Source organism: Thermobia domestica, chromosome 4 (genome assembly GCF_964235325.1).
Source record: "Thermobia domestica chromosome 4, izTheDome1.hap1.1, whole genome shotgun sequence".
Classification (NCBI taxonomy): domain Eukaryota; kingdom Metazoa; phylum Arthropoda; class Insecta; order Zygentoma; family Lepismatidae; genus Thermobia; species Thermobia domestica.
In genome coordinates, this window is record NC_137457.1 from 312,652,219 (window position 1) to 312,665,864 (window position 13,646).

At 38.0% G+C, this 13,646-nt stretch overlaps 1 protein-coding gene and 1 pseudogene across 1 annotated transcript in view; both read right to left on the reverse strand.

Annotated features, from left to right (window-relative positions):
• Positions 1-1,867: 1,867 nt before the first annotated feature.
• LOC145683202 (protein GVQW3 pseudogene) lies at positions 1,868-2,431 on the reverse strand (annotated as a pseudogene).
• Positions 2,432-5,070: 2,639 nt separating this feature from the next.
• Positions 5,071-13,646, reverse strand: part of LOC145683204 (uncharacterized) — a 157,492-nt gene continuing 148,916 nt past the window's right edge. The window contains exon 4 of the mRNA XM_081754564.1: positions 5,071-5,085. Within this exon, the coding sequence (XP_081610690.1) occupies positions 5,071-5,085 (15 nt within the window). The remainder of the gene's footprint in view (positions 5,086-13,646) is intronic.

The window sequence follows — 13,646 nt, forward strand, 5'->3', positions numbered from 1 at the left end:
TAACCAACAGTTTTGACCTCACACTACCAATTGCAATTTTGCAGTGACAGTTGAGTTGGTTGCCAAATACTCGGCAGAAAGAAATCGTCCAATCATACAATATTGGTAGTTGGCTAGCCTACTGCTTCCCCCTGTTGCCAGGGCTTTTAAGATCGATGACACAATAACCACGGCCAGTAACCGAAATTGAAAATGATAAATCCAAGTGGAATGACAGTAGCGCTTGTGTACTCAAGAATTCTGAGCGTCCTCTCTGTCAGTTCGCAACGTTTGTCGTCCTCTCTCATATCAGGAGTTCGGCCATTAGCAGAAGATGGTGGTTTATCACCTTCTCCACGCTGAAACAAATAAAAATGTTTAGTTGAATTACGATAGATAAGTTTACTTGAATTACACAAAGTGAAGTACTTACAGTATATATAGTGCGGCAATTAGGAAACGAGGTTGATTTTTTTGCTGTGAACTTAGTTTTGGTATAGAAGTTTTCCATTGTAGTGAATCTTGTACGTGACCTTGAGAATACATGAAGAAATCAAGAGCTCGGCTGGTTGCCAGTGTGGTGCGTGATGCGGCTATTCCTCCACCCAACATAATGATTGTTCGTGAGTTTTGAGCCAAAAATGTATTTATGTTTCTTCCTTCGCATACCAGTACTTGCCAGACCTGCCCCTCTGTGATCACTTTGTTTTCTCCAAATTATAAACACCACTGATGGGTTGCTTTTTCTTTAACGCTGTTTGCATCATCCATAAAGGACCAACGAAACCCTTGAACACCATTACAGTCCGGGACTTCCGGTAATCATACCATCACTTACTGAATCGTTCAAAATGGTGTGTCAAAGGATGTTCCTTATTTTGAATAAATTGCGGTACGTTGATTCCACTTTTATTCGTTTGTTTACAAACTCAGTCTCATTTACTAATTGCCACACTGTGTATATAGATACACAAAATAAGAAATTTCACATATGAGGTGCGCTCAAGTCAATCCGTTACTTCTTCTCATATGTTTAACACTTTGAGTATAGAGTCTACGTACGGAGTTATGGATCTTTAGGGTTCGGATCACGTATTATACGTGCTTCACTCAAAATTTATTTTCACGGGTTTCCTTCACACTTTTATAGAGCTAGTAGCCTTGAATTATTTTTTGGATATCATAGTTCCTAATTATATCGTTACATGATGGGCAAATGCTCATAACTGGATTCCAAATGAATTCTTCGCAAGAGCGCCGATCCTGGGGGCGGGGGCCCGGCCCCTATTGTATTTCTGAATATACAATATTTGGCATACTTTGAATGCAATTTGTCTTAAAATCCTCATATATATATATATATACAGGGTTCATTATGAAAGTAATGAGCATTGCTTTAGAAAAACTGTTTTATTGTTCCGATTGTTACAAATCTTTAAAATTCCTGAAAATACGCTCCTTCTGCATCGATACACTTCTGGAGTCCTCGGCTGGAATAGCTTTTAAAAACCTTGTAACATGGGCTTGAATGTTCTGCACGGAGTCCCAATGTTTTCCTTTGAGGTCTCTCTTCAAACGGGGAAACAAAAAAAAAAAAAAAGTCACTAGGAGCCAGGTCAGGACTGTAGGGGGGTGGGGACCACTGGGGTTCTGCTCCGGGCCAGGAAGTCGACGACGGTGAAGGCGGTGTGACTTGGTGCAATGTCGTGGTGGAGTTTCATTGAGTCTTTGATGTCACTTCGAACGCGGGCGACCGTGCGTTTCAGTCTCTTGAGCACTTCTAGATAAAATCCTTCGTTGACAGGTTGTCCTGGTGGCACAAACTCGAAATGGATGATTCCTCGAACGTCGAAGAAGACAATGAGCATGGTTTTGATTCGGGATTTGCTCATGTGCGCCTTTTTGGGGCGGGGGAGGATAAGGTGTGCCACTCCGCACTCTGCCTTTTGGATTCTGGATCGTATTCGAACATCCAGGATTCGTCTCCAATTCCGACCGAGTCTAAAAAGTCCGGATCACTTTCACACAATGCCAACAACTCCTTGCAGCGCAAAACTCGAAGTTCTTTTTGTTCGTTCGTCAACACCTTCGGCACAAGCTTCGCACAGGCCTTTCGCATTTGCAGGTTCTCGGTCACTATCCCATGTACCGCAAATGTTGACATATTTAGGGTGTCCGCGGTTTGTTGAATGCTCACACGCCGGTCTGAGCGCAACACTTCACGCACACGGTTAACGTTGTCGTCGGTCCTGGCCGTTGTTGGGCGTCCAGAACAGGGCTCGTCGGCGACCTCCTCCCGACCCTCCTTGAACGACTGCCATTTTCCGACCTGAGATCTTGACAAACACTCCTGCTTGTAGGCCTCTTTCAGCATCTGGTAAGTTTCCGTAGCATTCTTACCCAACTTGACGCAAAATTTTATAGCGTAGCGTTGTTCGAGCGAACTCTCCATCGCGCCGTGTTACAATTTGTAAAAATGTGCTTCACGCGGATCGACATCCACACGCTGTCACTGCTCGCAGCAGACTGACTCTGGGCGCGTTTGGAAGAACAGACCACCCACTACTTTTTCCGCGCCGGCAACGCGCGCTGCGGTGGATTGTTGAGTCAGGGTAGCATCATGCTCATTACTTTCATAATGAAAACCCTGTATATATATATATATATATATATATATATATATATATATATATATATATATATATAATATACCTTCTGCATCTGAATGCCCCCCCCCCGCAATTTACAGAGAAATCGGCGCCCTTGGTTCTTTGGAGCTCTGCGATCTACAGTATAGTGAAGTGAAGAAGCTGTCCTAGAATGTTTCAGGTATGACAAATCTTTCTACGCTCAAGTCTTCCAGGTATTAGTTAAAGGCTGGGATAAATGTATTACTCTACTAGGGGACTATGTGGGAAAATTAATGCAGGTTTCACTACCTATATATACAAAAAGTCCCAGATTGACTTGAATGCCTCTCTTACGTACACAATATAAGGAATTCTTCCTGATTAGGATGAGAAATCTGACACATGATGCCAAGAACTCCAAAAGATATCTTAGTAACTTCTATCAAAGTTCCGCTTGAAGACTGAGTAAGCAAAAAGTGGTCTCTGCAGGAAGATTCAGTTTCCACTGGATGCTATGTACTGTGGGGTTAACAAACCCGTGTATTATAAGAAAACATATCATTAAAAGCGAGAGTGCACAAAACTTACGGACACCTGTTACCTCTGTGGTAAAGTATATAAAGCAAAGCAGTCCTTGTGCGAACATTTTAAACTGGACTCGAACAGTTTTTGAAGGACTCAGAGCATAAGTAAAGCAAATCCATATTCTAGCAGCAAAGTTGGTACATTTTTGTAAGCCAATAGTCATAGTTGGATAATGTTAGTTACAAAAATAAAGTTAAAAATAACATTGGCTCATCGTAATTTAAGATGTATGTTGGCCAAACAATAATTTACCGTCATTTAGCCAACATTTTTGATCCCGCACTTCTATTCGTAATGTTGTTTGTTTCGGAAGTGTTACGTTGGCAACTGAGTTGGTTGGTAAATGGTCGGGCTAATGTTGGTAGTGGGATATGATACAGTTTCCCATTGTTGGGCCTAGTGAGCAACATCTCTGTAGGCTTTACTTAGAGTAATAGTCGGCATGGTTAAGAATTATCTACAAAAATAAGGTTTAAAATTCCGTTGGCCCAACGTAGTTTAAAATGCATGTTGGCCAACCAACAATTAGCCACAATGGCACTGAGATAATTGGCAAATGGTCTGGCTGACGATAATGGGATAGGTTAGTTTCCCACTGTTAGACCTACTTAGCAGCACCTCCGTAGGCTTTACGCAGAATAATAGTCGACATGGTTAAGAATTATTTACAAGAAATAAGGTTTAAAATTCCGTTGACCAACCAAGAATTAGCCACCATTGCAACTGAGTTAGTTGGTGAATGGTCTGGCTAAGATACAGTTGGCTAGGATACAGTTCCTCATTGTTTGGCCTAGTGACACCACCTTCGTAGGCTTTACGTAGGGTAATAGTCGGCGTGGTTTAAAACTTTGGTAAAAAATTTTAAGCTCAAAAATCCATTGGCCCAACGTAGTTTAAAGTGTACGTTGGCCAACCAACAATTTGCCACAATTTAGCCAACAGATTCGATCTCGCACTTTTAATCGCAACTTTACTTCTTTCGTTGGCAGCTACGTCGGCAATTTAGTTAGTTTGCAAAACGACCAAATAAATGTAGGGCTAACCATTTCTCATTATTTTGCCTACTGTCTGCAGTACTATACTATATACAAACAGTATTTCATTATTTTTGGTACACTGTTTCGGAGGTCGGTGAGAACAATTATAATGGAAGCCATACCTAAACTACCTGTGGAATGAGTGTTCTGTAGAAAGTAAAGAATCTTTCCCAGCAAAGATAGGTAAACATAAAATGCAACATAGTATACACTGTGTATTTATCGTTTTCAGTTAGGCACTTTCTTTAAAATTGTTCATATCGTTTCTTTTAAAACCAAACATATAACAATACAACGAAAGAAGGTCCAACAGTAAGATCTGTCGTAATCGATATGTCGCATCCTAATCGATGTGTCATTAAATTGAACAAAATAATATGAACGGGTGTAGTACAGTAGCGAAGAATTCTTGAAAAACTGTTATGCAGCTCGCCGAACGTGTGACGAGCGCTCAACGCTTGCGCAACTGAGCAGACACGCCCCTATCCGCAGTAGTACGAACTCAGAGATTACAACACCATTTTATATGGAGGTAGAGTGAAAAGAGCACTGAGAGAATACTGATAACACACGTTGAGCATGATAGGAAATCTGCACCGAGGAAAATTTCGTAGCTTTTGGAGAGGGATAGAATATCCTTCCCGTCCCACCCAGGCCGGTAGCCAGCCCCAAAACTTAAGGGGGGGGGGCGATCCAACCATATTATAGTCTCTCGCCATATTATAATTCATTTGCAAGCCTACCGTGAAAATTTTAGAAGGGGCCAGCAAAACTTTATGGGGGGGCGGCCCCCTAGACCCCCGTGGATATGGTCCTGGTGCCATCCCTTAAAATCAGCACTAATTCACACGACTCTGCAAATATAAAATAGTAAGTCTAATATCACAATTTTACCTAAGGTATTGATAATTTTTTCCACATCTGTGTGCTCCATCACAAATTCAACCAGAGATTTCATGTATTGGAAGTAAAAATTAATTTTCTTAAGAACACTTTTGCTGTAAAAAAGGAGAACTTGTTTGTTTAAATAAAGTTATAGCAGTGCATAGTCATAGTTCATTTTTAAGATTACGTTCTTTCTGTTTTGCCATAATATTGCACTCAGTTGGACATTTTACCCTTAATAAAAAAGGAGAGTGCGTTTCACTTCTAGTTTTATTTGCAAAACAAGACAATTGAACAGAGAAGCCAATGCGACATAAATAGCATACCCAAGTGGCGAACTGATATAAGCCCTTAATGTATTAAAACTAACCTGAAATTTGCGGCCGCCCTGTTTTAGAGCCAAAGACAGCCAGGTCAAAGACTGAAAAAGGGATTTTCCAGTTAAAAAAAAAGACAGCTTCAACATCGTCAAAAAGATTGCAATGTAGAAAAAAAGAAGCTGGTTTCAAAAAGTAAAAAATCGGCTTTTTTAAGTGAAAAAATCAGGCTTTACCGAAAAAAGTCTTGCCATTCAATAATTGCCGATTTCACAGCCACACAAAAAAATAGAAGTTTTATGCACCGGACTCCAAGATATGGTTTCGATGTATTTTGTTACACAGAATCTAAATTTCGAAACCCCAGGGCGTATGATCGGGTCAATTTTGTTTTATAGACAAAAACGTGTGTCCTCACTATCGAAGATCGCTCAAGTTTTTCACCCACAAAACAACATCGACACAGTCAATCGTCTTAGGGTTTCGAAATTTGGATTCTGTGTAACAAAATATATCGAATCCATACCCTGGGGTCCGGTACACAGAATTTTTGTTTTTATGTATGGCTATGTTACGTGTATCCTTCGTATCAAAAATTGCTCAAGTTTTTCACCCATAAAAAGAAATTGACACGGTCAATTTCCTGGGGTTTCGAAATTTGGATTATGTGTAACAGAATACTTGGAATTCATACCCTGGGGTCCGGTACACAGAATTTTTGTTTTTATGTATGGCTATGTTACGTGTATCCTTCCTATCAAAAATTGCTAAAGTTTTTCGCCCATAAAAAGAAATTGACACGGTCAATCGTCCTGGGGTTTCGAAATTTGGATTCTGTGTAACAGAATACATGGAATTCATACCCTGGGGTCCGGTACACAGAGTTTTTGTTTTTATGTATGGCTATGTTACGTGTATCCTTCGTATCAAAAATTGCTCAAGTTTTTCACCCATAAAAAGAAATTGACACGGTCAATTTCCTGGGGTTTCGAAATTTGGATTATGTGTAACAGAATACATGGAATTCATACCCTGGGGTCAGGTATACAGAATTTTTGTTTTTATGTATGGCTATGTTACGTGTATTCTTCCTATCAAAAATTGCCCAAGTTTTTCACCCATAAAAAGAAATTGACACGGTCAATCGTCCTGGGGTTTCGAAATTTGGATTCTGTGTAACAAAATATATCGAATCCATACCCTGGGGTCCGGTACACAGAATTTTTGTTTTTATGTATGGCTGTGTTACGTGTATTCTCCCTATCAAAAATTGCTCAAGTTTTTCACCTATAAAAAGAAATTGACACGGTCAATCGTCCTGGGGTTTTGAAATTTGGATTCTGTGTAACAAAATATATCGAATCCATACCCTGGGGTCCGGTACACAGAATTTTTGTTTTTATGTATGGCTGTGTTACGTGTATTCTCCCTATCAAAAATTGCTAAAATTTTTCGCCTATAAAAAGAAATTGATACGGTCAATCGTCCTGGGGTTTCGAAATTTGGATTCTGTGTAACAAAATATATCGAATCCATACCCTGGGGTCCGGTACACAGAATTTTTGTTTTTATGTATGGCTGTGTTACGTGTATTCTCCCTATCAAAAATTGCTCAAGTTTTTCGCCCATAAAAAGAAATTGACACGGCCAAACGTCCTGGGGTTTCGAAATTTGGATTCTGTGTAACAAAATATATCGAATCCATACCCTGGGGTCCGGTACACAGAATTTTTGTTTCTATGTATGGCTGTGTTACGTGTATTCTCCCTATCAAAAATTGCCCAAGTTTTTCGCCCATAAAAAGAAATTGACAGGGCCAATCGTCCTGGGGTTTTGAAATTTGGATTCTGTGTAACAAAATATATCGAATCCATACCCTGGGGTCCGGTACACAGAATTTTTGTTTTTATGTATGGCTGTGTTACGTGTATCCTCCCTATCAAAAATTGTTCAAGTTTTTCGCCCACATAAAGAAATTGACACGGTCAATCGTCCTGGGGTTTCGAAATTTGGATTCTGTGTAACAAAATATATCGAATGCATACCATGGGGTCCGGTACACAGAATTTTTGTTTTTATGTATGGTTGTGTTACGTGTATCCTCCCTATCAAAAATTGCTCAGAAATTGACACAGTTAATCGTCCTGGGTTTTCGAAATTTGGATTCTGTGTAACAAAATATATCGAATCCATACCCTGGGGTCCGGTACACAAAATTTTTGTTTTTATGTATGGCTGTGTTACGTGTATCCTTCCTATCAAAAATTGTTCAAGTTTTTCGCCCACATAAAGAAATTGACACGGTCAATCGTCCTGGAGTTTCGAAATTTGGATTCTGTGTAACAAAATATATCGAATCCATACCCTGGGGTCCGGTACACAGAATTTTTGTTTTTATGTATGGCCGTGTTACGTGCACTGAGAAAAAAAAATGTAGGTGGCATACTTAAAAACGTAGGTTACATTCGTAATTCCTGTAGTTTCTGGACTTAACGTACAACCGTATATAACATCCTGCAGCAAACGTATAGCTGAAAAAGTATGTATTATACGTACTGTCTGCACAAGTGCAATGACGTCATTCGTGTGACGTTATCTGCAGTAACAAGTATATACGGAGGTAATATCTAGCTTTGTGACGTCAGGGTCGTATGTAGCATGTGGGTTAATAATGACGACATACACTGACTATCAGGACGGAGCATGATTTCAAGAAGTATGCAATATACGTTCTGTACGTATGTTTCTTGCGTTCAACCCCGAGACAGCATCTATATTGTACTTGTGCCCCATACGTACGACTAGATACAGTATACGTATTGTACGTATGTATTATACAGATTTTCCTTATGTCGCACACAGCTTGTCCAGATACAGCATACAGAATATCCGTATGCACCATACAGAGTGCATATATGTAGCTTACAGACTGTCTGCATGCAGCATATAGATTATACGTATGTCGCGTACAGGTTGGCCATATGTAATGTATAGATTGGATGTATATAGCTAATAGGTTGTCCATATGAAATATACAGATTTTACCTGTATCGAATACGTATTGCCTTCTTGTAATGTATGGATCGGACATATGCAGGATCTAGAGTGTACGTATAGTGCACCATTATTAAAGTGCTGCAACATACTGCAAAGTGCATGATACATTCTTACTGTAATGTTGTCAAATATTGTTTTACTCTGTATGAAAACAAAAATAGCTTAAAATATGGTTGATCTCCTTTGTGCCAATAATAATAAAATTAACAATACTACACTTTTCAAATCTTAGTTTGGAGCAGTGAAACTGTCCAAAGAAATGTATTTACCTGCAGGGTGTCCTATAAGTTTGGGCTTCCTGCTAATTCGTTGGAAAGCTACTGCAAAGTCAAGTGTTGAAAAGTGACACAAGCGTTAATTTTAAAATTATGGGCACAAAGCAGGGGCGGATCCAGGACGGACTTCTGGGGGGGGCGGTCGGCGGTAATACTGCTACTTTTAAGAGCTCCAAACTTGTTATGGATGGGTTTATTTATATATAAAATAAGAAAGTTTCCTCTTGTGGGGGGGGCGATCGCCCCGATCGCCCCCCTCTGGATCCGCCCCTGGCACAAAGGAGGTTAACCATATATTAAACTATTTTCGTTTCCATACAGAGTAAATCAATATGTGATATATTACTGTAAGAATTTATCATATGGTTTGCAGTTAGTTAGTTGCAGCACCTCAATAATAATGCAAAATGCACAGCCTTATACAATCCTATATTCAAACTCAAACAAGATTTACGTACAATCATTTATTAAGCTGTTATCATCCATTGCTTGTACGATATAAAGATTATTTTACCTCATTCTTTTCCTTAATAGTATCTTCTACTAAAGTGCAGTTGTTACCACAAGAGGCCTGAATAGAATTTTCCAGAAATAACTTCTCTGTACATTTTAATTAACAGGTTTTTTTTTTTTTTAAATGTCGCAATAATTAAAAGTGTGGTGTCAGCCGGAAACGCATTCGCTTACAATATTATTCCTACTCAGTACTCGCCATTAAAAATGAAACACCAAGAAGGAGACTGGGTAGATGCGCCAAAGTTCCCAGGCCGATACCTAATAGTAAGTGCAGAATACTCTTAAACGTTCGCTGTATTCGCTGTGTGACAACGTGGTGACAGCGGAGGCGTTGTGCAGCCATCGACTAAACATATTTATTCTTCCCTGCTATAGACATTCTGCAAATTTGGACTTTCCTGGATGCATCCTTCTTAGTGCAACATTTTAAGGAAAGAGCAATTTAACAGTCTCATACATTGCTTAAAGAAAGAGCAATGATTCTCAGAATTACTCGGAAGATATATATACACAATAATTTAAAACGGTTATTTCAAACTTTGCAATTCAAAGCACGAAAAGAACTATAGATAAAGGAACACTGATTTTAGCCAAATAGTAATTAGTAAACTCAATCACACTCAGTACCATTAGTTGCTTGGTGTTATCCGTAAGTCAGAGATCACGGTATCTCATTTCGTATAGATTTTTGCATTTGTTTAACGCTAAAAATGTATTTTATCGCTAATTGAACCCAGTACCATATATATACCGACAGGACGTACCTTAGTCACAAGGTGACATGAGTGAAACACTAAACTATTCGATTGACACCTGCGGCCTTGTCAACACTAGAGAAAGTTACAAAGTGATTAAGTAAATACGGAACATAGTTCATACAAAGTATAGCGATGTATGAAGTCTCCGTTTCATACGACTTGGATAAAGGATACATCTGAAATAGCAACAAAGAAATATATAATGATTTCTCTGGATAATTTGGATTAGTCCAGAATTCGAACACACACACGCTGGTAAGTCCAACATTTTTTTTTTTTAACTTCTTTCTTCGGATTCCCAATAAAGTTGACTACTGAAAAGCTGAGTTATAGATTCTGTATTAAAACAACACCTTCGCTAGACATGTTCAGTATACACATTGTCTTACATACAGAACAATACATTAGTTATTAATGCATGTCTGAAATAATAGTGCTTCGTATAGAATTTTACTTCATCCAATCGCAATAGCACAAAGATAAAAAATATTGCTAGGGATAATGTTCTTATTACAGAGAAAAAGAATTAAAATGACTTAACATTAACAATCATTTTCTTTAAACAGAGATAATATTTTATTATAATTTATGGAAGAAAGAAATAATTTGTAGTACAGTATCTTTATTAGGGTTATATATTCGTACAAAATAATGTAAGTACAACTGAGTCTGTCTTCAGAAAGGGCGTACATTTAGCCACAACCTACACTGCTTCTTTTGACTGTCTTTCAAGCAGAATCCTGGTTTGATGCACGAAATACCTGCAACAAAAATCAGAAAATATTTAAAATGTTATATTCAGTGTGCTTAATTTGGTTGTACTTAACAATACAAAGTATCTTAACATTTTTGAGATTAAATGGACAAAATCTGTTAGGTCAGGTATGGACTTTTGGGTTGCACGTAGAAAAACTATGAAGTGTTTATTGATGCTGAACAACAACTCAAAATGTATTACCATTCAAAAGTAAGTGGGTACCTCAATGGTGTTCGGGCTACCATAGGGTACCTAATGTCTGTATTTTTTAGATATATGAAAATATATGTCTCTAAAATGTAAGGAACTGACATCTGTTTACCGAAAACCTCAACTCGGTAAGCCTTATGGATATCGAGATATGGGAAAATAAAGAGCGACACTACAGAACTGTGGAGTTTGCGTACTAGATGGTGCAGTTTCGGAAACGTAATTACGAGGGCTTACAACAACCTCAAAAGTAGTTTCAATTAAATACACTACACACACGCCCTGATGGGGGTTTTCGGGTACCATGATATTCCCAGAACTCTCATTTCTAAATATTCTAAAATATGTCTTAATAACGTTTTAAAGAACGTTAGAGGTGTGTGTTTACCGAAACCGCAAGTCGGTACGCCTAACAGTTACCGAAATATGGTGAAATAAAAAGCGACACCATAGGTACGTGGAGCTTGCATATTAGACAGTACAATTTAGAAAATTAATTAAAATATGACTATCAAGATATTGTCAAATAAAGGGAGGATCCATATAGTTATGGGGTTTTCGTGTTAGGTGGTAAAATTTCCGAAACCGGTCATGTAAAGTTAATAAGCATCAGTAGCAATTTCATCTTAAAATAATTAGGTATTTCCATGGAGTTTAAGAACATCATGGGGTCTACCAAGATTAAATTTTAAAAGTTTTGTAAAATATATTTTGACATTTGTAAAGAGTATTAGAAATATGTATTTACCTAAAAGTTCCAGCTAGTACATCTAGCAGCTAGAGAGACACCATACAATAAAAGCGTATTAGATCTTGAAATTTCAGAAAACAATTATTGATCCTAACAAAAGTTAAATAAGATGGTACTTATATGGGTTAAGTGAGAACCTCAGACTCGTCAGTACAATTTCGATCGAAAGATTAATTCAGCTCTAAATTTTCTTTGGACAATTCCAAGCGTTCATCGGGCTCTGAAATAAAGTGAACATTTTTTGTCAATATCTAATATAGCAAGCGAGATATAAGGAATTATGTATTTTATGACGTCGTAAAAATAGAGACCCACATGGATTTGTACTTTTGAGTATTTGCTGTAAGAAGAAGAAATTTCAGAAAACAACCGTATATACCTTAATAGACAATTAAATGGGCGGGGGCACAGTGGCTTAGTGGTAGAGTGCTTACCTCTGGTGTATTGGGTTCTTGGTTCGATCCACGGCCAAGTCAGTTTGTAGTGGACATCGTATTCGTGGGTTTTCTCGGGGTACTCTCCTCCCACCTTTGCATTCCATCAATTCTGTCAACAGCATTCACTTGCTTTAATCATAATCTCCCTGAGACTAAAATGCATAATCGTGGGTCGCTACACTGAAATATTTCCTTTTATTTAATTTTAAAATTAAATAGGGAGTTAAGTATGATCGTATTTCTATGGGTTAAGTGAATACTCCAATAGTTTCTGCAAAAAAAAAAAAAAGATTAGTTAAATACCCTACCACTAAGCTACTGTGTCCCCGCCCACTGAATTGTCTATTAAGGTATATACAGTAGTTTTCTGAATTTTTTTCTTTTAGGAAAGACCCAAAAGTACAAATCCATAAAGATCTCTATTTTCACGTCATAAAATATATAATTCCTTATATCTTATTTACTATCTTAGATATTGACAGCGAATTTTCATTCTTTTGCACAGCTCGATGAACCCTTGGAATTGCCTGAAGAAAACCTAGGACTGAACTAATCTTTCGATCGAAATTGTACTGAGGTACTGATTTAACCCATAGAAGTACCATCTTATTTAATTTTGTTGCGACCAATAATTGTTTCCGAAATTTCAAGCTTTTATTTCACAGTGTTTCTCCAGATGTTAGATGTACTAGCTGGAAGTTTTGGGTAAATACATATTTCAAATACTGTTTACAAATGTCAGATTATATTTTCAAAAGCTTTTAAAATTTAATTTTGGTAGACTCCATGATGTTCTAACACCCCATGAAGATATCTAATTACTTTAAGATGAAATTGCTACTGGTGTTTATTAACTTTCCATGACCGATTTCGGAAATTTTAGCATCTAACACGAAAACCCCTTAACTGTGTTGGTCCTCCCTTTATTTGACAACATCTTGATAGCCGTTAGTCATATTTTAATTCAATTTCCGAATTGTAGCGTCAAGTATGCAAGCCCCACATACCTATAGTTTATTTTCCCATACCTCGGTATCCATAAGGCTTACCGAGTTGCAGTTTTCAGTAAAAAAAAAAAAAATCAGTTCTTTACATTTTAGAGACATGTATTTCCATATATCTAAAACGCAGAAATTAAGTACCGCATTGGAACTCCATTGGAGTACTCACTTACTTTTGCATAGCAGGGTAAAAACGCCAGTGGTTCTCACTTTAAGGTTGAAAACATACTATTTTGTCTCTTCTCTGAGCATCGTGAATCTGTCGGAGCTGTACCATAGTTGGAAAGACTCACTGATCCTTCCTATAATGACCATGTAGTTAGAATTAAAAAAGGAGTAGCCGTTGGAGGAAAAACAATATTTTAAAATCCTTGCACCAGTAGTCGTCACCTTAAAATCAAAATGTTCCAGTAGTAGTCAGGATTTTCTACCAGTGTTCGTCACTCAAATA